Genomic DNA, 23,446 nt, shown 5'->3' on the forward strand with positions numbered 1-23,446 from the left:
GTGTGTGTGTGTGTGTGTGTGTGAGTATATATATATATATATATATATATATATATATATATATATATATGTATGAGGGATTTAAATGTAAAAACTCCCATTGACCTAGACCTATTTTGTATTCACATTTAAACAGGATTGGTTCAGTATTATTTTTGTCTTTATCATTGTTTATTGCATAATGCATAATGAATATCCTGACGAGCATTCAGCTATTACAAAAAAGGTTAGGCTCATTAGTATATTTGGTAGCCTATAGATTAAATATATATATTTTATACATAGTTAGTGGAGCATTTTTATGTTGCTATTATTGTTATAATTGTTGTGATTATTGGATCTATTACTACTTCTACTACTACTGCTGTTATTGTTGTTATCACATTTTTATATAATTCTGTCATGCAGTTTAACATATATTTAAATACAACACACACACACACACACACACACACACACACAAAGTTTCAATTCAAGATGGGACATCGACTGTCTCATACAAATAGAAGTAGGCCAAACAATAACACATTTCAAATAGCATTTAACACAAAATGCAAAAAATAAAAATAATGCATGACATCCAATCTAAAAGAGTAAATTTTGAGCTTTAATTTATATTTATATAAAATTTAAGCACTCTATTTTTTTTTATCAGGTTATTTACAGTAAGTTAATAGGCTACACTTTTTCATTCTTTTTAATTTTGTTATCTTTTTAACTTTATTTTTACCTTTACAATATACCACTACTCTAAGATACCTGTAGGGGGTTAAGCTATGTAGTTTCCTTTTAAACATTTGTGTATAATTTCTGCGGTTCTTTTTTCACGAGGCATATGTTTTATCACAACATCCCTTACAGCGGATTGGCTGAGTGTGCGCACATTTCATTGCAGCTTGTCAACGCATCTTCCTCAGTCACCACCGGATGGGAGGAGAGGAGGAGGATAGAGTAGGCAGGGGAGAAAGAGAGAGGGAGGCAAGAGGTGTATGAGCGGGTGGTTAAGGAATAAAGGTGTAGCCAAATTTGCGGAGACAATCAAACGAAAGGCTTTATTTCTATAAATGATTTCCACAGGGCTTTGCCATTTATTCTAAGCAGAGCAAGCAGGGAGTCATTAACTGTTTCTGACGCGCAAGGCTGTCCCTGTACGCCTTTGGGCATCACCGCCGATAAAGGATGATAGGTCTGATTATATAGCGTGAATTAATAACAAAGTCTCCCCACAATCCACAGTGAAGAAAGAGGAGGAGGCAAACTATGATCCGAGGATGATTTCTGCTAAGAAAACTCCGGAGAAGAGTCGTTATCCTGTCCACTATTTGGTGTGGCACAACAAACACCGACAGCTGGAGAAAGAGCTGGCAGCGAACGAGCAGGTGAGACGGTGAAGAGCGATCAAACGCATCTCTGCTTACAGACATAGGCCTGTGTATTTATTAAAAGCGTTAATATGGGCGTGTGGGTGCATAGATGGAGTAGGTGGTGGTACAAATGCCATCAATGGAGCACCTCATTCAAGAACCTGCTCACTAACTGGGTATAGCGCAGTTAATTGTTATCTGTGGGGTGGAGGGGGACACTTGTAGACCACATCCTTGGACTTGCATTGACACTATTTTCTTCTGTTATTCATTTTCAAATCCCAGAGTGAATTAACAGACTTTATATGTCACGGACCTGTGTTATTTACTGCATTGGGGTTTAAAATATTCATCATCCAGTAATATTAAAATGCATGGGAAGTTGTAGCTGGAGTTTATTTCTGGAAAAATTCCAACTGTAATTGCTGAGCCTGATGGTGTTGCAATGTTTCTGTACGTCTGTGGAGTCAGAGGTGCCTGTGTGTAAGCAGCATTATTTTTTTGCGTGATCTATTCAAAAACTGTGGGCTCACCTTCCCACCAGCAACCATTTGTGAGTGGGTGAGACAATGCAGATACTGAGCATGTGGGCGAACAGTTGCCAACCACCTCAGTAAATACAGTAATGGAATCATTGAGGTTTTGTTTTAGGTTTCCAGAAAAGGTGTTTGTCATAATCGAAAGCATGGAAAATTATTTTCACCCACTGGTAAAATTGGAGTACTTCAGCTTAGGGAGAGGGACTCGATTATAAGATAGGAATTACTCTATTGTGTGTGTGTGTGTGTGTGTGAGAGAGAGAGAGAGGGAGAGAGATAGAGAGACTGTGCAAGAGCATGCATGTGAATTCAGTCTTTTTTGTGCTTTGCCTTTATATAAGAGGTGCTCTGCAGGTCAGCAACTAAACAGATTTCTGAGTGCATGCATCATGCAGTGGTCTCAAGACACCACACTTCCACACACATGTATGCACACTTGCCTACACATGCATACTCGTACCTTCTTGTGGTTACAAAATCATAACCCTGGAAGCTGTTTCTGTACAGCAGAATGGTCAGAAAGTACCTCAAAGGCAGCTATCAATTGGTTTACCGCAACCCCTACCTTTACAGTAAGGGAGTGTGCTGATGACATTTACCATTTAATCATCGGCCATAATTATAACCTTTCCCAGATAAATGGCAAAACTGCATACAGCGAAGAGGCTCTAAATGGACTGAGATCTCTTTATTCCAGTCAGTGTCAGGGGTTGCACAATGTATTTCCTTGGAAGGGGAGCTGGAAATGAACCATGTATGCTCTTGAGGTAGAGGGGGTGGCAAAAGATTTTCAAACTTGTGTAGTTGAATATTAATGTCCATACCTTGCTGGCTCAACACTGATGGATCTTTACTGGTACTTTGGTTTTAAATGTATGATTAAATATATATGCTCAATGAATGCACAAGGATCAAACAATGACTGTGTCAATGATCAGTATCTGTCTGTTCAGCACTTAATATTGCTTGACAACTATAGAGATCGAGCACATTTAAGTCCCGCCCCCACTTGGAGGGGAAAATAATCCTAACTTTCCTTTGACTTGGTATTGGTATTGGTATTGGTATTGGTATTGAATGAAGGTGTGTCCTTGTCAATTCTGTCTTCTAGCAAACTAACTATATAATTATCAAACTAATTATATATCTGTAAGTTAGGCCTAAGCATTTGGACAGTATGCAGCATTTGTTATAGATGAATGTGGATAAATCAGATCCAGTGGGTGTGGTTTTCTGGTTATAATATGTTGTGAAGTTCATGGTCCCCATAGGATTACTTCTCATGACCTGATGATCCTCACCTTTCATCAAGCACCACCAACTGGTCAAAATCCAAAACTTGTCTTACACTTTTGCTGATGCAGGAAGCTAGTGACTAAACAGCCTCAGCTCTGCTAGGAGATTTATTCTGATTTCAACTGATAAAATGATACCAAAATATAAATTATTGACATAAATAAAGGTAATATTAAACGCCAAGTTCTCTGAACTGAAACTTGATGTATTTGGTTACACAGATAGACTCAATAAATTAGTCTGCACAACCTCATTGTCATTCATTTTTTAGGAGCCCTTGTATCTATAAATATTTTATGATGCAAATATTGCTCATCTACTGTGTGTTTGAAACCAGCACCTTTATATCATATTTGATCTTTTTTAGAAACTAAGCCAACAGACTGCCGTGTGTTTTTTTTTTCTTGTGTAAGAACAAACACAAATCTGTTGAACATCTCAAGTACCAAAATGTTCGGACTCAAAAAAGATTTGATGCTGATCCCTCATAAATCAGCATGATTAGTCACCCTCTTCTTGTGCTTGTGTACAATAGGACTCATTTTTATTGTAATTCTCAATGTAGATCTGTTAACTATCATGGCAAACAGATATCTAGATCTATATATTCTGAAGTGTTCACTGGAGTAGAAACTTTATGAAACATGAACACCCTGCAACCTTAAATCTATGCAAAATTTAAACCCATGCCTACCTGCACTATCTATTTGAATGAATCCCTTGGTGTCTTGACTATATTAGATTTCATAGGTTGCCTATTTTTATCTCTTGCTGTCAAACGAAGCACAAAGAGAATAGAAAAGAGGGAGAAAGGCAGAGAATATGACTTTTTCTATTTTTCACAACAACCATTATTCCTCGCTCTTTTCATGCACAGCTCCAGAGCCACTCTCTTAGACCCTAAACCTCAGTTATCAGCTTTCTGTGTTTGATGGTAGATCAGAGCAAGTTGTGAGCAGACAGGTAGTAAACAACAACTGAAAACCAGAGCGTCACTTCTTTCTTCTCTTGTTCCCCTCTCATTGTTGATGAACTTCTGCTTCGACTCGTCTATAACTGTAACTCTTCAAACTATTTCTGTGACTCTTGCTCTCTTGCTTATTGTGTGAGTTTATTTCTTTGTATTTGTGTGTGGGTGTTTACGAATGTATGTATGTAAGTATACATGTCTGGATGGTTTTGCATGTGTTGTATAACTCAGTGCCTTTTTTGCATTTTACACCCAACATGTATTTCTTTCAGCTTCTTAACTAATAAAATTAGCAATGTGTCAGCATCACACTCCAGAACTTATTGGCCATCTACTTTGTGTCATAAAGTGGATGGCTTGGTGGATGGTAACTTGAGCTCCAAGGGTGTGCTGCTGCTTAAACTAGGACAGCACACACACACCATTATGTTCCAACCCCGAGCTTCTGTCAGTCAAAAGCACATGAAACGCACTTACACAGGCCTTCACATGTGTGATGCCGATGACAGGTGTCAAAAAGCATTCTGGATAACTGTGGGACTCCCATGGCTCTGGTCGGTTTAACACCATTTTGACAGCACTGGGATATTTTTTTATAGCTTCAGGCAAGTGATGGAAGTTGAATGCTTCAGAAATAATGAACAAAGTTAACCGTAATTAGAATGTAAAATGCCAATCTCTCTGCAAATGCCCACTCTACTTAACAAGTATGTCCAAGTCCGAGTTGGCCACATTGTGTCACAGGCATTGACTCAATTTGAAAATTTGAACTGCTATAATGAATATCAAGGCCATCCATCACTCAATATGTTTTGGATTAGAGGAACCTTGTGGTTTTACTGACAATTTTCTATTTGTGTAAATTTGACCAAGAGCCAACAAATCTCTATAAACAGATATCTGCATATGAGTGCAGGGCTTTGGTTGCTTGCAGATAAGCAGTTCATGTGGAGAGACAAAGAGAGCATTGGCCAAAATGCAATCGTGAAACGCGTTGGTGATCGTTTGTTGAGGATTTAGCTTTCTGTAAGCTTTTAGAAATTAGCCGAAATGTCATCTGGACCTAAAATACCTACAAAAGGTATTGATGAAGTTGCTAATCAGACTTTAAACAGTTACCAGTGCATGGAAGAGAAGGTGTGTTATTCAGATACACACTTGGTACATTGGAGCTCCAAATGCCCTCAGAGGTTAAATCATCATCATACTGATAGCCAATGGGTTCAGAGATTGGCAGCCAACAATATACAAACAGTTGAAATCTGCATTATGTCCTGTTTGTTCTCAATAGTAATGGGATTCGATATCATGAAATCTATTTCCTCTTGGTAACTTGAGGGGTCACAATGGCTCTTACACGTGACAAACCTGCTGTAGGGAGATGCTGACTATCCGGTAGTTAAGATTTGCGAGACCTTGAGGATTGCTCTGCTCCTGTGTGAATGACTCTGGTTCCGTTCCATAATTAGAGACACTGAGAATGACCCCATTCGAAATCTCCTTCTGGTGTGTTATACAAGACGTCTAAGATGGACACAAAGTACGACTCTTCAAGTTCTTGGAAAGACTGTGTCAGTGCTGTAATTAGAGGCAGGCAGAGTCTTGTATATTAAATTCAGTTCATGCAGACATTGATTGTCTGTTAATTATGACTATTTCAGAGTTTTTGTATGGTTGTGGGGATAGAGAAATCCTAAACACACTTGACATGTAGACATATACTTGGCATACTGAATTGACTTCATGAATTGCTTTTTTCCAGAGAGATTTCTATTGTGAGCATTGACAAAGACTGGGGGGGCTTAGACAAAGAAGATCAGAAATACATATGCACAATACTATTTACAATACAATGCATTGTGATATTTCCTATGATGTCACATGATAGGAATTTGGATATCACATTATGGGCATGCTGTTATAGCCCAAATGACAATGGCAGTATTGTGCAGATATTACATGATAATGGTTGGTCTCTGATGAATTCAGTAGCCACTCAGTAGCAGAACTGTATAATATTACTGACCTCTGCTTCATGCCGCACTAAAATAAAAGTAATCTGCAGCCATCTTTATATCAGAGCTTTTTAAAGCCTGCCCAGCCTTTGGTGAAATGATGAGACTCATTTCATTCCACCATGTGTATGCATCAAATATCCTGCACCGTTTCATTCTTATTTCCTTCCAGCGCAACAATGCAGTGAATGGCTGGTTCATAAAGTTTTTAAAAATGCCTGTTTTCCAACACTTGTGGTATAAGAATTATGTTTGCCCAATCTTCTAAGCAGCATGTTACCGACTTTATGTGTGAGTGAGTGAGGGGAGCAGAAATGCTACCACAGCAGGCTACAGTGGAATAATTGGTACATCGGATATCGATGTTACGACGCAAAGCCAGAGAGAGGAAACTGAACATAGTAACAGGAGTAGTGGTTGAGTAAAAGCCAGGGACACACAGCTGACCACAGAGAGAAGTACAAAGGTAAAGACAGAGATGAGATGAGAAGTAAAATAGGCAGAATAACAAGCAGCGGGGGGATAAGAGAAGGGATGAAAGATCAATTTTTAGGTGTGTTCACCAGATTCAAACAACAAGGTTGATGTGAAGCACAGAACTAGCAGCCAGAAAAGAGATGTGAAATGGGGAAGCAAGGAGGCAACACTGACAGACTGAACTGAGGAGTGGAGGTGCAAACAAGAAGAGAGGAGGTGGGGAGGAAATAATGACAGACTCTGACCATGAACAGAGTCCGTCTGGGTTGCAAACAGACGTAAAAGTGCAGTGTGATTGAAACAGAACAGGGCCGTGTAGAGAGTGATGGTCTATCTCAAAATGAAGGCAGGAAATAACAAAGATCTCTGCTCTTTTTTTCTCCATTGCTGTTTCTTGTCCTCTCTGTGACTCTGTGTCTGACCCCAGCTCAGTGCGTGGTTTGATTATAATGCCCTTGGCAAGGTGCTAATGTTAAATCAGCATTGTAAAGCCTTATGCTGGGTGCTGGCATGATTGAACGGAGTCATAAATTAAGGGTTTGTTGCGTTCACTCTGAATTTTTATGCCAACCATCTGCTAGCTACTTGCACCTGTCTACGACAAGTTTCCTCTCTTCCACTTCTCCTTGTTTTCCCTTAATCATGTCCACCCACTTTATAAAGTTTTTTATCCTCTATCCCCTGGTGCCTTCTGTCCCTCTTTACCATCAATCAGCCCCACCCTCACCCCTCTTACTTTCCTCAGTGTAATGAAACCCAAGTCCTAATTGCAGCGCAGCAAAGGCACAAAGAGATGCCATGAGGGCTGGGTTGGGGTCAGATTTAGTTAAGTTACTGAAAGCTTTAACACAGAGAGAAAGAGAGAGAGAAAGAGAGAGAGAGATAATTCAGGAGTAATAGGTGGGGTGGAAAGAAATTGCAGTGTTGAGGGATGGAAACAAATACATAAGGAATCACAGAGAAGAGACTGAACAACTAGAGACTGAACAACTAGAAGTAAAGTTAACAGGTAACAGCGGTACAATCAATGCGGATGATAGAAAAAATAGATTTTGTGGCAGTCATCTAAAAGTAATTCAAGTCATCAAGTCCAAGCAAGGAACACACATAGTTTTGCTTCATGAGTCCTTTCCACCACAACTTAAAACCGAGGAGGGATGACATACCTCAAGTATTTCTATTGAATCCATGTGTTACTGTGAAAATCACCACCTCTGCAATAGTCCGAATTGCCCGACACCAGAATATTTCAACCAACATGTTTGACCATAGGTTTTATAAATCAATCTTTCATGTGGTTTTGCTGGCCAGCCAGCATCTTGTGAGAGGTCATCATCACCCAAGCAGCGCAAATATCCTGACCTCAGACCAGGAACATTGTCAAAAGCTCTGAGCAGCTCCTGATCATGCCCTTCAGGCAGAAGGCAGTGTTGGAGGCAGGAGGGCCAGATCCCATCGTTCTGGTCTAGGTTAATGCGGGGTCATGTTCCAGTCAAGCTTAATAGTTCCATGAGGGCACAGCACCAAGGATGAATTATCATAAGATGTCCACTGACTGACTGTTGAGGTTGATGTGCAATTGTAATATGGGCATTGGGATCAGTGTCTGATGGGGCTGATTGTCTAGATTTTCAAAAAGGGGGCCTGATGAGTCTGATTTAATTATCACAAAATCATATTACTAAGCCACTCAGTAAAAAGTCTGTGCAGGATACTCAAGAGGATACTGGAGGGTTGGCAGGTTGCCATGGTACAATGCAGCTTTTTAGCCCCAGAACAGTGGATTAACTTTTACGTCCTCTTTGTGGAACACAACCGATACGACCACATAGAAAGGAGATCAACACGTCTCTTACCTAAATGAAACAGTCGCCGTTTTAAACACATGGTTAACACTGGAAAATGGACACAGTTTGGTTAAGTTTAGGCAACAAAACTACTTTGTTAGGTTTATGAAAGATCAAGATTTGGGTAAAAATAAGTTTGTTACTTTAGTTTGTTATTTGTTACCTACGTTACATAGAAGTAATTGTAAGTATATTACATCAGTAAAAATATCTCAGTGTTGACTTTTTGTTTCAAACGGGACATGAACAGAAATCAGCAAGCTTGACCCATCTGTCAACCCCAACTTCTTCCCTTCGCAGACTTTGTCGCTCTTTATACTTGAAACCAGACGTCTTCCTTTGCTCTGGTCATAGTCACTGCGGCCACGAGAGTTCGTTGCCAAACAAACGTAAATATGGGTCATATGGGTAGTAAGCTGATTGTACGATTGACCTTTGGGTCATTTTTTTAGGGAAGGACAGTCTCCATCCAGGACAGGTACTGGCTTTGACCCCTTCTTCTGTTCATGATTCAAATATGGATAAGCAAGGCAGCCCACAAGTATGAATATTCAGCTTGGAGACAAATGATGCTATTTCCCCAGCCTCATTAGCCTGCAGCACTAAGCTGTCTGCATGCTGTTGGGTCGGAGCAGCAGCAGTAACAGCTAAGATGAGGGTTTGATCTCCTAAATCTGAGCGAATGCTTCTCTTGTGGAAAAGTCTACTTGTCGTGTTAAGGTGTGAGGGTTAGTAGCTGTCCCAGGTGGAAGAGCTCAAGTAATTCACGAGGACAGCTGGTTGCAACAGCTGCAGTAATATTGGTGCTATTCTGGACCATAGTCGTAAAGAGGAAGCCTAAAGGTGGGGCTTGTGAGTAAGGTATTTGACAGATTATAGCAATTTCTGGCCGTGGTCTCCAGTGTATACAAGTTACATAAGTCTAAAAAATAAAAACACCCCCTAAATATATACACTGTCTTTCCTTTTGAGGTCTAAGGAGAAATACAATGCCCATTATAGCATGACCAAGGCACCTGCACTTGAACAGTTTACTATAAAAACAGATAAACAGATACATTTTCAAGCTTCATGATATTCCTTTAATTTGACCAGCACATTTCTTGCCAGTTCAATGCTAAATGTCCCCCCCTGATTTCATTATCAGCACAAGATGAGTGCAGCCATCTCTTCGCAGACTACTGGCTTTACCTGAAATTGCTACATTATTCACATGCTCCCATGCAAACACACACACACACACGCACAAACACACGCACACACACACACACACAAACAAACACAAGAAAGAAAGTGACAGCTGTGGTGTTTCACTCCAATAGGCTACAGCCGCTACAATATGTGATTATGCTCTTTATAGCGTATGCACTGTCTGCCTCAAACAAAAAGATTTGCTCTCTCCATCTGTGAGTGTGCCTGCATCTTTGCGAATGTGAGGAGAGAGAACAAGTGCTCTCTCTCTCTCTCTCTCTCTCTCTCTCTCTCTCTCTCTGTGGCCCTTGCATGTTTTTCCTCTGTGTTTTGCTGAGGTCTGTCAGCTCACAGCAACAAACAGGTGCCATCACCTTTAGATAAACATCAGAGGAACTCTCTCTTTGCTTCTGTTGCTGTTGTGACAGGTCCGTCAGCATCCCCACCCATTTGCACTTTTCTATCTCTGTCTGCATGCCTTTCTGTCTGCTTATCTGCCGAGTGGATGGCAGTAAACAGAATTAAACAGAAAAATTACATATCCCGGAATGTAGGTCATTCTAGCATTTTCTTTCGATAATTTGGTGCATGTGGTCTTGTGTCGACAGCTCAATTTCACAGCGCTTTAATGCACCTGCACAAGTGGAAATGGATGGTCCTGTTAAGATGAGTTTGAGACGTTGCAAGAGTTTTTGTTACTTTTCTGTGGGGTTATCATCACCATTTATTCTGCTCGCTATCAGCTGTGACGCAGGTTTTGTCCCGTCCTTTTATATCAGCAGCAGTGCCTGAATTGAAAATGGATCAGGGTTTCATGGCAGTGTAGCGTTTGTCAAAGTCTCCTCTGCGTGTAGAATCACAGAGGCAAAAAGGAGGCAGAGGGGAGGAAAAGTTATTTATATACTCCTCCCTCCCATAGCCACCCTCTGCTCCTGTGCGCCCCATGCACAAACAATTTGGGAAAGCTGCTATATGTGTATATGCACAGTTTTGTGTGTGTGTGTGTGCGTGGTGTTTGTATGAAAGATTGATGTTGGCCTAAGTACCTGCCAAGCTGCATCAGGCCAGGCACACACTGAGCGAGGGAGAGAGGGGGGAGGGAAAGAGGGAGGGAGGGGGAGCGAGAGAAGGAGCAGATGCCACAGATAGAGATGCCTATCAATAATGCAACCTCCACTGAGCTCACTGTTGAGGGAGGGCAAGATGGTAACGACTGAAATTGAGGGAGAGGGAGGGAAAGAAGGAGAGAATAATTAGAAAATAGTTGGACCTAGATGTGGGTTAAGGAGAGAGAAAAGGAAAGAGAACAAAGAGTGAATCAAACATAGAGAAAAATGTGATGAAAAAAGAAAGAAAACCAAAATAGAGCAAGAACAGAGATACAGATCTGTAAGAAAAGTTTTTTAAGTGTTGGACAAGGCGTTTTTGAGAAATAAAGAAAGAATTTATATAAAAATAAAATGGAGATAAATGGAGGCAAGAAAGAGAAAAAACAGCAACAGCGTGCTTCCATTAAGTCAAAATTGCATGCGACACATGCAGAGCTGCCACAGTGAGAAAAGGATAAATACTCACAACTCCTTAAAAATGCAAAGTTTTCGTCTTAGCACAAAGAACATTATGTCATCATGGCATTTTCTTCTTGGAGTGAATCAGATTTACATGATGCTGGTGGTGCAGAGTCGGCTTTATCCATTTTTATAAGAAAAGCTGGAACTCAGAAACCACACCAAAGAAATAATGCAACATTATATCGTCACTCCTTTTTCTGGTAAAAAAAAAAAAAACAGAACAGACAAAATGCTTGGTAGTGTCTGCATACTAATTACAGTCTCATCTGTATTCCTACAAAAGCAAAAGGTTAGAAAAGCTCTAAAAGCAATTTGATTATTTCTTTCAAATGGCCACATAGCCGTTTCTGCAGTAGCAGTGTTTCTCTTTACAATTAAATACTCATTCTGATAGGGATTCTGGTTGAGAACATCTTTCGAAATACACTTAGACACTTTTTTTAGAGAGTTAAATGGGAAGATTGATGCCGCTCACAGCTCTATATAGAAACTAGAATTACCGCCTTGTGGTTGTATGCCTCGGCAAACCAGTCGAGTTGCAGTTTAAATCCGTGTCTGTCTGGACTCATATATAGCCATGTCAGTAGACAATGCTTCAACTGTGGATGTTGCTGCAAAAAAAGCTGAAATTCTTAAACTTGGATGCTTCACAAGAAGAGACAATCCCCACAGTTAGATTTTGCAAGATTAGTGTCACCACTTCAGTATCCAACCAAATGTTTCCCTTTCCTAAATTGACTTTTGGCCTTTTGAACATACAGTCATGGAAAAACTTATTAGACCACCCTTGTTTTCTCCCTTTAAGAGCTGATATCTAGCCTTTTTCCATGGTTGTCTTGATAATGATTTTGGTTATGATCAAGTACACCATGGAAAATGGCTAGATATCAGTTCTTAAATTAACTCCTATAAGCTATTTTTGTTGTTATTAATATATTTGTTCAAACAAATGTACCTTTACTGGGGATTTCCACCGGGCGCGTTACAGCAGCGGCACGTCTCCACCGCAGTTTTGCTGCGTCTTCTGCCCGGCGTCAATTCACACCGGGCGCGTTACAGCAGCAGCACGTCAGCTTAGTGAGCCGGTCGTATACACACGAGATCACGCGATAATCCTGACCATACGGGAGGCCGCGAGATCCCGTGATAAACTCTAAACTCTAAATACAGTGTATGGATAAACTGTGTGTATAAAGTAAACAATAACAACAACAACCAACAGCTTACTTTGCTTCTCTGACGTGAAAGATCTGTTGATCTGACCATATATCCTTATAAAAACAATATGTTATGCCCTAAATGATTGTATGATGTTCCACTTCAACATTCGTCGTCCGTGTCGCCGATCCTCTGAGACCCTTTGATTGATTGATTGCTGATCTGGTGCCCCGGTCATAACATAATGTTGATGTGAAGTAGTTTTAGGCTGCATGAACTGCGTATTGTGTTTTATTTTAAAAGGGGGCGGAAGTGTTTTACGTTGATTCTGAGTCGGACTTCCTGTCTGGTGCGATCTGCTCTGTTGAGATTTACGCGATTTGGCAGCGTCTCGCGGAGAAATAGAAGTCCTACCTAATGCTCGCGGAGAGCCGGAGAGTGTTACCTATTTGCAGCGGCGAACGTGCCACTAACGTGGCGCTGCTGTAACGCGCCCGGTGGAAATCAGGCTTTAGTTGAACCAGGCAGTGTGAAGTTTTCGCAATTAGTCATGAATTTGTGAGTTATGACGTTTATTTTGTGAGGTCACAGTGACCTTGACCTCCAAAATCTAGCTCATCTTTGAATCTTTGTGGGCGTGGACGTTTGTGCCAAATTATAAGAAATTCCCTCAAAGCATTCTTGAGATATCACGCTCACATGAGTGGGACGGACGTCTCCAGACTACATAATGCCTCCGGCCACAGCTGTTCCAGGCACAGAGGCATAGATATGAAGCTGGAGTCAGTTTACTTACCTTAGCATAGAAACCTAAAGCCTTGCTGTGTCTATTGTTTCTGGAACTTTCTTTAGATAAAACCATGCCCACTCAACAGGCTCAACACAGCATTGACTTCTGCGTTTTCATGGAAATTGGGCACTGATTGTGATCAATTTACTGTTTGTAAAGACAATGAATGAGAAAATGAAATTGCTAGACGGTGCACTCCCTGGTCCACTAGGACTAGTCCATTAACCAATTTTGGATTTAATTAATGAAGCCATAAAGTAGGAGAAAAAACAAAAACAACTTAATATCATGATGTACTGTACATAATGTGTGTCAGCACCTATGTTACCACAGTATGCCCTCGACTGTGAGTTCATTGTGGGCGGTAAGAGACGAGCAGCGATGACATAATGTCCCTACTGTAACTACAGAACCACACAAGTCAACCAAGGTCTGTGTGTGTGTGTGTGTGTGTGTGTGTGTGTGAGAGAGAGAGAGAGAGAGAGAGAGAGAGAGAGAGAGAGAGAGAGAGAGAGAGAAAGTACAGGACCCATTAGTTGTAAACAATTATTTCCTCCAGAGAGATCCCATTCTGGTAATGGGTGAAGGGAACTCAGCGTTCATCATGATTTAGTTTCAAGTTTATTTGCGTGTTTTGTTTTTCAACTGAACACTGTTCACATGTGAATAAATAAGCGTATCAGTGTGGCAGGAGGACATAAGCCCTAAGTGGACTTAAGTGTTTCTCCTCTGTAGGGTTGCAGAATTCCAGGAAAATTCAAGGCAGAAAACTTAAATGGGAATTAACAAGTAATAACTCATGGCAGCTCAGATGATATAGCGGTAATCAACCTGTTGGAAGGTTGGTGGTTGTATCCCTGACTGTGGAAGTCTACATGTTGAACCCCAAATTGCTCCCATCTGAATGGCTATTTACTGGTGAGCACTTGGCACCTTCGAGGGTAGCTTCACCTACCAGTGTATGAATGTGTGTACGAATGGGTGAATGGTCTGAAGTGTAAAAGTGCTTTAAGTCAAGTCAAGTCCAGTTTATTTATTTAGCATATTTTGTCGACAGGCGTAAACTAAATGTGCTTCAATAAATAAATAATAAACAAAAATACAAATATAAAAGCAGACAAGGTTAGATAACATAACATGAAGTAGGTTATTACAGCTATAAAACATTAAAATGAACAAACATATATGATGCAAATGTATTTCAATTAAAAGGATATACAATTTATATAAAATGGTAATGAAAAACCTAATTTAAAGCTAATGAAAACAGATATGTTTTTAGTCTACTGTGTGATATATCAGATCTTATTTCATGGGGTAGCCACTTCCAGAGAGTTGGGCCATAATGATTAAAAGCATCATGAGCTGATTTTGAATTGATTCTTGGTATAGTAAGAAGACCCTTTACTTGATGATCGAAGGGATCTTTGGTCACTATGACTAGAAAAGCACTAAATAAGTGCAGGCCATTTACCATTTAACTGGTTTAAAGTAGAAATAAAGTGGTTAGTCAGGTTGCATTATCTTTTGGGTGATTGAAATGTCATCATCTATTCACTTCAGTCATTTTCAAAACTTCCATGGAAGCATGTAGTCCTTTCGCTCAGATAGCAGTAGTGTTGGCTGTACATGTGATGGGAGAATGTTGCCAAATGATCAATGATGGAAGAGTGCCACTGGATGCAGCTAGCGCATGTTTAAAATTCAATGAAATGGGCATACTTTAAACCAAAAGTGTTGCTTTTACAATTGTATTTCCCCCATGACAGTGTTTACTACTAAACCATACACATTTTATACTGAAACTCCCCATGTCCCTCTGTAAATGTACTGTAAATCTACCATAAATTTACAGACCCTTTGCAAAACTACTCCGGTGTGGGTGTGCCACTGACGTTACAGTTTCGGGGTTTATTGCATTAAAATGCTCAATGCAGCAGCTTAGTATGTTGCTGTGTGCCCAGTGGTTGCCCATATCTTTCACAATCTTCTCTACCATCTAAAACTAGATTCAGAATTGACTGTGTTAATTGTTGTTTATGTCTGTTAATTCTGACCACCGCCTGCTACCAAATGCAATTTCTGTCTTTACCGACAACTTTTGATGCAAATTGGGCCAAATGAACCACAGCTAATTACTGAGGCTACAGGGTCTGACTTTTTTTCTGACAGTGCCCGAAGGTATCATCACAACAAATTTAATGATAAAGGCGAAGTGGTGATAGAGAGGTCTCTAGATCAAGAGCATGATGCAGATTGGGTGTGTCTGGCCCTTTCAAAATGTTGAGAAAGTGTTCTGACTTTGAATGAGGTAAAAAATAAAAAATAAAAGGAATCAGGCCTCTGACACATCAATAAGCCGACATGTACTCAACAGCATTACAGCCTATAATTTGACAGGCATACTCAGAGTAAATGGCAATGAACATAATGGATGTAGCAAATAATACCACGTGCCAAATAGATTAATTCATCACAGAAGCTAAGAAGACAGGTGAAATATGTTCTCCCAATCCCACTTTTTTCAATCATTCTTTTACTGAGGCAGGAGCTACATCAGGTGTAGTTGAGCAGAGCGCAAAGCAGCTCCAGAAGCTCCACTTTCACTGGATTGCTCTGTTGTTTGCCTGTCATCCTGTGTTATATATTCCACATGCTGTTTTCTGGCAGCATCCTGTACTCTCTCCAATCTGTCTCCCTCTACATCCTGCCTTGTAATCACCTCACTGCTACCCTCTCTTGACTTCCCCCTCCCTCTTTTTCTTTCTCCGTCCACCTTGCCACATGTTTCTGTTTAGCTTCGCCCCTATTAGCATCTCTCTTGTTCACTCTCCTCCTCCCTACTCTCCAGCCTACCCGATCTCCCAAAGATTATGCTACCATACAAAGAAATGGCATTCTCAATTAACATTCTTTCTGTTGCAATAAAAACCATGTGATTAATGTTGTAAAATTGTTGTAGTTTGATCAGGTTGAGGCACCAAAACTAGTTGGTTGAGTTGAGCAAAAGATCATGGTTTGTTAAAAGTTCGATCCTTCCGTCCACCCCAACCACCTCCAGGTGCAAACATCTGCAGACTGACTAATTATTGCAGCAATATTCTGGATATAATGACTCCACTCCATTGAGATATATATGAAATGAATCAAATAAATATGAATCAACATTCTGTTACTTTATTGCATATTTCCTCGCGTTTTCATATGTACATAATATGTCCATCCATCCATCCATTTTCCGGGTCGCGGGGGCAGCAGGCTAAGCAGGGCATTCCAGACTTCCCTTTCCCCAGCGACACTGTCCAGTTCCTCCTGGGGGACCCCGAGGCGTTCCCAGGCCAGGCGAGAGATATAATACTTCTACCATGTTCTGGGTCTTCCCCGGGGCCTCCAACCAGTTGGATGTGCACGGAACACCTCTGACGGGAGGCGCCCGGGAGGCATCCTTACCAGATGCCCAAACCACCCTAGCTGGCTCTTTTCGACACGAAGGAGCAGCGGCTCTACTCTGAGCTCCCTCCGGATGTCTGAGCTCCTCACCCTATCTCTAAGGCTGAGCCCAGCCACCCTACGGAGGAAGCTCATTTCAGCCGATTGTATCCGCAATCTCGTTCTTTCGGTCACTACCCAAAGCTCATGACCATAGGTGAGGGTTGGAACGTAGATGGACCGGTAAATCGAGAGCTTTGCCTTCAGGCTCAGCTCGTTCTTCACCACGACGGTCCGGTACAACGCCCACAACACTGCTGACGCCGCACCAAACCGCCTGTCCATCTCACGTTCCATTCCACCCTCACTCGTGAACAAGACCCCGAGATACTTGAACTCCTTCGCTTGAGGCAGTACCTCTCTCCCCACCAAGAGGGGCCAGTCCACCGTTTTCTGGCAGAGAGCCATGGCCTCAGACTTGGAGGTGCTGACTCTCATGCCAAACGATTCGCACTCGGCTGCAAACCGCCCCAACGAGTGCTGATGAAGCGGTCTGATGAAGACAAAAGAACCACATCATCTGCAAAAAGCAGAGATGCAATTCTAAGGCCACCAAACCGTATCCCTTCCTCCCACCGGCTGCGACTTGAGATCCTGTCCATGAAAACCACAAATAGAATCGGAGACAAGGGACAACCCTGGCGGAGGCGAGGACGTGTTTGACGTGGTGCGGAGTATGCGAACACAGCTCTCACTTTGGTTATATAGGGACCGGATAGCTCGTAGCAACGAGCCTGGTACCCCATATTCCCACAGTACCCCCCACAAGACTCAGTTGTAAGCCTTCTCCAAGTCCACAAAACACATGTAGATTGGATGAGCAAACTCCCATGAACCCTCCAGGAGTCTCACAAGGGTAAAGAGCTGGTCCGTTGTTCCACAGCCAGGACGAAAGCAACATTGTTCCTCCTGAATCTGAGGTTCGAACACACCCTCCAGTCCCCCTTTTTAAAAATGGGAACCACCACCCCGGTCTGCCACTCCACTGGCACTGTCCCAGACCTCCATGCGTCACTGAAATGCTGTGTCAGCCTTCACGTCTGGAAGAATATGTACATAATTAGCTGTAAAATTAGGAAATTTGTTACTTCATGTTGAAAACAGTCAAGCAAAAAACAAACAACACACACCACCAGACCAAACTGTTCCAACTGTTTTTCTGTTAGTTTGACGGATTTAGCCACCATCAGAAACCTTGTTATAATGTTTTTGTGATGCACCAAGAACAAACGTAAATTGGGAGAAAATATGTTCTCTTCACAGGGTACATACAGAAATATTTAAGTTGTATTTAATACCTTTTAATACCTTTTTTAATACCTTCACAATGTTTTTAATACCAACAAGACATTGATCTGCAACTGTAGCGGCAAACATTTTTACTTCAATGTTGAAGGTAGCTAATAATAAAACTTTTTAAAAAAGTTAAATGAAAGGACTTGTGTAAAAAGTCAAAAGTAAAGTAACCAGTAAAGTAGTAACAAATTCCATCACGATTTAAAGAGGTAACTTGCAACTAATTACAACTGCGACCACAGAACCCAGTGTTTCCTCTAGGATTTTTTTCAGCAGCGGGGGGTAAAGGGTTATTTGTCCCCGGGGTGGTCTGAGCATGTAAATATCAATCAGCAATTTATAAAGTATAAAAAAATGACACTTGACTGCAAAAGAAGCTTTAGAACCAGTGTTTCCCACAGGTTTTTCTGAGACTATGATAGGGGTACCGAAACAAATAGGGGGGTCCAGGGGCAGGCTCCTCCAGAGAAGTTTTTTTCTTTCTTTTGGACAGTGCTGCTGCTGGCACTTAACGGCTGATGCTTCGAAAATGCAATACCTCTTCAGATGACGTTTATTACTTTTTAATACTTTTTGATGGCCTTATTTTTGGCTAATTTCATTTAATACCTTTTAAAACCCTGCGGCAACCCTGCTTTAAAATGTAATTGACAATGCAGTTAAGTTGCACTTGAGCGTCATTTTTAGGAGACAAGACTGCTCCAGCTCTCCTTCTGTCTTTATGCTACGCTTCAGCTGTTCACCCTCAGCTATTGTATCCCGAGTCATTGAAATCGAGTGCAGCTGTAAAATAAGCTTAAACCGATAATCACTAACATTACACGCAGCCACTTAAAGGGGGAGCAATGGATGAAAAGACAGCTGTGAGACGGTACAAGAGCCATACAAAGACAAAAATAAAAGAAGAGCTAAGTTGCTCCCTTTTCTTTATTGTTTCCTTAAATTCTCTCATCTGTTTCTTTTAATATCAGCTTTGTTCCTGTCTGTTTCTCTCCTCTTTCTCCTATGTGCTTACAACAAGATGGGGTTTCTTTCCAAAATTCCATATCCATTTGGGCGGGATATGCTCAATATTAATATTCAGTTGTTGGATCTTTTCCTGTCATGTTGTTCACTGTAAGTGATGGACACCTAACTTTCGACTTTTTCTCCTGTGACATTGACAGCTCATCATATTTGTGCTGCCCAAGTACATGTTGCGTGCAGCCTCTGCTGACACACACACACACACACACACACACACACACACACACACACACTGAAAAAGGCTGTATTTGCATGTTACACCATGTTCGTTTTCCAGCACACATAAACAAAATGGGCTGCTCTATTTCTTTCCACCCTCTATTCCCCAGTCTCCACATCGGTCCAGAGGGACTCCCTCATGTTGTTGTCTCCTTCAGCTCCCCTCTCGGTCTTCCTCCTCCCTTCCTAAATCTCTTCCTCCGTCTGTTCTCTTCCCTCACCCCACCCCAAATCTTTATTTGCCATAGCCATCACTTGCAACAGCAATCTGTCACTTTTTCGGTCTCTTTCTTCCTCCATCTTCGCCTGTCTAACATGTTACTGTTGTTGCTGACAGACAGTTTCTTTCAATAGAAAATTCTCTGGTCACATTATTTCTGTCTATTCCTAGAGCGCAAAGCTGTTAACCAACGAGTGGAGAGATCGTTCAGAGATAGTAGCACACTAAAACCATGACATCATGTTCTTATTGTTGAGTTATTTAAACTCAATACGGTAAGTCTTGAGCGATTTACAGAGTGTTCTTGTGAATGTGAGCTGTTTGGTGTTTATCTTCATGTGTGTATTTGCATTAAAGCGCTCATGGAGGTTTGTATGTATTCAGGGGAGTTTTCCTCATTTCCCTTGCAAATACCAGACAGGAGCCCGTAGTTACTGATTGAGGATGTAACTGCTGAGACTTTCTGGCTCTTCTCACAATATGAGAACGTAACTGTTAACCTGTGTTAGACAGCAGCTGCCAGTCATTTTTATTAGGATATTACACACAGTAAACAGTCAGGGCAGCTTCCTCATATTGAGTTGTTGAGTTGTTTGGTCTATTCTCAGTTGCTAAAAAAACACCCTTAATACATACATTTCCTCTCCCCTTTCACTGCTTCAAAGCTGGGGCTGGCAGTTTAAAAATAGAAAAAAAAGCCCTAAGCCCCTCCCACTAGATAAGCACTCCTTACAACAATCTACATGATTACTAGTTATGCATTTCAATCATCTTTCATAACTGTAATATTGATGCTGTTATATAGTAGCAGTTCTATAAGAAGTATTGTCCTTTGAGATGACATACTGTGATTCAAGGCTCTAGCTCGCTGCATTAAAAGGACCTTGAATTTACCACACCTGTGAGCCTTTGGCCACAGTTAGCAGAAGGCTAAATTGCCAGCAACATTTTCTCTCCATCTCTGAAAATCTTTGCTGATATTGACACTTGTTTTGTTTTGGCAGTTTCATAATTGATGTGTCAAAGTCAAAGTCCTATAGCAATATGAGCCCAAAAAACTGATTTTGCTGGGATTTAATTGCAATAAAGGGATCAAATTAAGTCCAAATAATTACATCATGCTGCAGATTTGTAAAAAGTCTAAATTCATGTTCTGTGAGGTTGGATGGGTTAAGGCCATGCCATGCGGGAGAATCTCAACGTTGATAGACTTTTGCAAAATAGCACATTTGGACTATCTTTTTGGGGGTTACTTTGTATTGAGGCATGAGAACAATTACTTTTCTGCATGGTTTTCTGACATTAAATCTGGCTTTTCCCATCTGAACGAACTTAAAAGCCCATCTGCATTTGAAGAGCAGCCAATAGGAACACCCCAAAATGAGCTCTCTTGTCCTGGCCTAGATGCTCTAAAGCCTGAAAACAGAGCCAAGAGGAGGTGCAGACATCTAGTTTTCCTTCAGACCACATGAATTATAATATGCTGAAAGGTTATTATAGGATTTTTGTATGATGCCAGAAAAACACTGTCCCTATCACAGCTTTAAAAGTACATTTCCTCCCCCTTCACTTTTTCGATTTTAGGATTTATATGGATCAATAAGGACTCAGGCCGATTCCCTGAATTCACCTGCTTAGCAATACTTCTAATACATAGGAAGGTAACATTATACACAATGGGAAAACTACGAATCAAAAGTCAAATAGTGCCATTTTTATTCCTAGAAAGATTTGTCTACACCTTCCTTAAGGTCTGTATTAAAGTTCTGATTCTGAGTCACACTACACTTATCTCTGAAAGTAATCCTTCATTACGATTCAAGCCCGCAACTGACTGACAAAACTGACCTTGGATCAGCCAAGGTCCTGAATAATGGTGGCCGTCAGCATCCGCTTAATTGGATGGCAGATCTGAGATCAGTGCAGCATACTGCAGAGAGAGGCAGCATGAAGACAGTGGTGCATAGAGCGAACCGGGGAACGGACAGAGAGAGATGGCTCGTTTCATGCAGAGCAATGCAGCCAGTGGTTGATTAAATAGATGTAGAGACATGATATCTCATCAGGCGCACAAGCACCACAGCTCATGTAGTAATAAACAGATTGTGAGTAATGTGTGGCTGTTTGACACGGTGTCACTTGTAGGTTCTTAGTCGTCCTGATCAATAATGACATGTTACCATGTGTGTAAGAGCAGTACAATCTGTGGCAGACGGTGCCCATAATGAGTGACTCATCCACTCATCTTTTCAACATATTTTCTGGACTGATACAAACAGACCTTCAATAGACGAATTTCCAACTGGCTCCATATTTATTCCTTCTCTTTTTTTTTGCCCCAGAGTATATTGACTACAAGTTAGTTCCTCATTATAGAGGAAGTATTTTATAAATTCTGGTATTAATACAATGCCTTTCTGCTGCAAGTTGGGTGAGAAGGTTAGTGTACCTTTGTGTCAAAAGGTAAAAAAAACAATAATCTAATTGTCAATTGCATTTGTTAAATCTGTGCTAAAACATGAAGCTGTGGTTTTACGGGGCGTTATATAAATGAATATGCATTCGCCTTATTATGGGTCTTGTGTACAGGCAGCGAAAAACAAGTAATATTGACATATTTCACCGTCCGCTGTAATGCGTCTGCCACCATCTTGCTGACGTAGTAGTGATTGACAGCCAAGCGAAGTTTAAAAGGCAAATTCCCACCTTCAGGCTGGGGTGGTCGATGGGTTGAAACAAAAATAATTTATTTCTAACTTAAGTTAAGTAAATCATGTTTTTGAACGTAACTTTTGTTTTTTACGTAACTTGCGGTAGTCACATGACCCTTGTAACTTCTTCACTTCCGGCATTTACATACATTTATTTACTGTTGAAACTGTCTTTTATTACACCTTACCAGGCACACAGTAAAATCAGCATACCCAAATTAACACTGTAAGAGTTGATCTTGGTCCACGCCTCAGTGTTAAAGGAACACTCCACCGTTTTTTCATATTAAAACATGTTATTCGGTCAAGTAAGATGAGTTGATACAGACCTCTTGTGTTTCAATGCGTGCACTCAATCGCCCTGGCGCGCGGCGCCACTTGGCTAGCACTTAGCTTAGCCCAGTTCATTCATTCGGATCCAAACAGATGGACAGTTAGAAGCGACCAAACTCCTCCACGTTTTCCCTATTTAAATACAGCTACACGAGTAGTTAAACGACCAAGTATGGCGACACAAAATAAAACGTGGCGCTTTTCTAAGCGGATAAAAAGGATAACTATAATGTATGGCGGAATAGCACGACTAGACTCGGCGCAGTAATATCATCACTCCTGAAAAATCTTCTCCCCCTCTCCCCGGGCTGAACACTCAAGTTGGATAAGCTAACGTTATGTTATGGCCACTTCCAGGACAACCAAATACCATACAAAAGGATACTTACAGTGTTGGGTGATCCACTTTGTTGTGTTCGTGATTTGAGTATTGTCGGTGTGGCCGCATCCTTAAGGCGTAATCCTGTGGATGTATAGTCCTCCTGTGTGAAATGCTCGGAGCAAACACGCCAGTTCTTCAGAATATCCACCGATGTTGTTGGATCCATGTCCAAAGCAGCTAACCAAGCTTTCCGCCGTTTGTGGTGAGTTGGAATTCTGTGAAACATGACGGTGTCGTGCCAAAAAGTGATAGCCTGCCAGAATCTGATTTCTGGCCGCGGGAGCGCACACGGCAGCCCGTTGAGCGGTAGCGTAAACACGTCTGCTTTTCTCTGGATTAAACGGTCTTAATATGCAGATACACACAACTGTATTATTAATTATAGCAAAGGCATGTGGTGTCGAAAGTTTAACGTTTGTTGTTGCGTAATTATTACAACTGTGGCCAAAAGAAGTGTATAGTTTGTAGCGAAATCAGACATGGCAACTACGTGATAGACACGTCTATTTCAGTTTTCACCTCGCAAAAACTGATTGAAGGCATAGTATAGTT

The 23,446-nt window shown here is 41.1% G+C and overlaps 1 protein-coding gene across 1 annotated transcript in view; it reads left to right on the top strand.

Annotated features, from left to right (window-relative positions):
• Positions 1–968: 968 nt before the first annotated feature.
• Positions 969–23,446, top strand: part of ankrd13b (ankyrin repeat domain 13B) — a 57,279-nt gene continuing 34,801 nt past the window's right edge. The window contains exon 1 of the mRNA XM_059331216.1: positions 969–1,379. Coding sequence (XP_059187199.1) covers positions 1,272–1,379 — 108 coding nt within the window. The 5' untranslated portion in view covers positions 969–1,271. The remainder of the gene's footprint in view (positions 1,380–23,446) is intronic.

Source organism: Centropristis striata, chromosome 4 (genome assembly GCF_030273125.1).
Source record: "Centropristis striata isolate RG_2023a ecotype Rhode Island chromosome 4, C.striata_1.0, whole genome shotgun sequence".
In the NCBI taxonomy this organism is placed as follows: Eukaryota; Metazoa; Chordata; class Actinopteri; order Perciformes; family Serranidae; genus Centropristis; species Centropristis striata.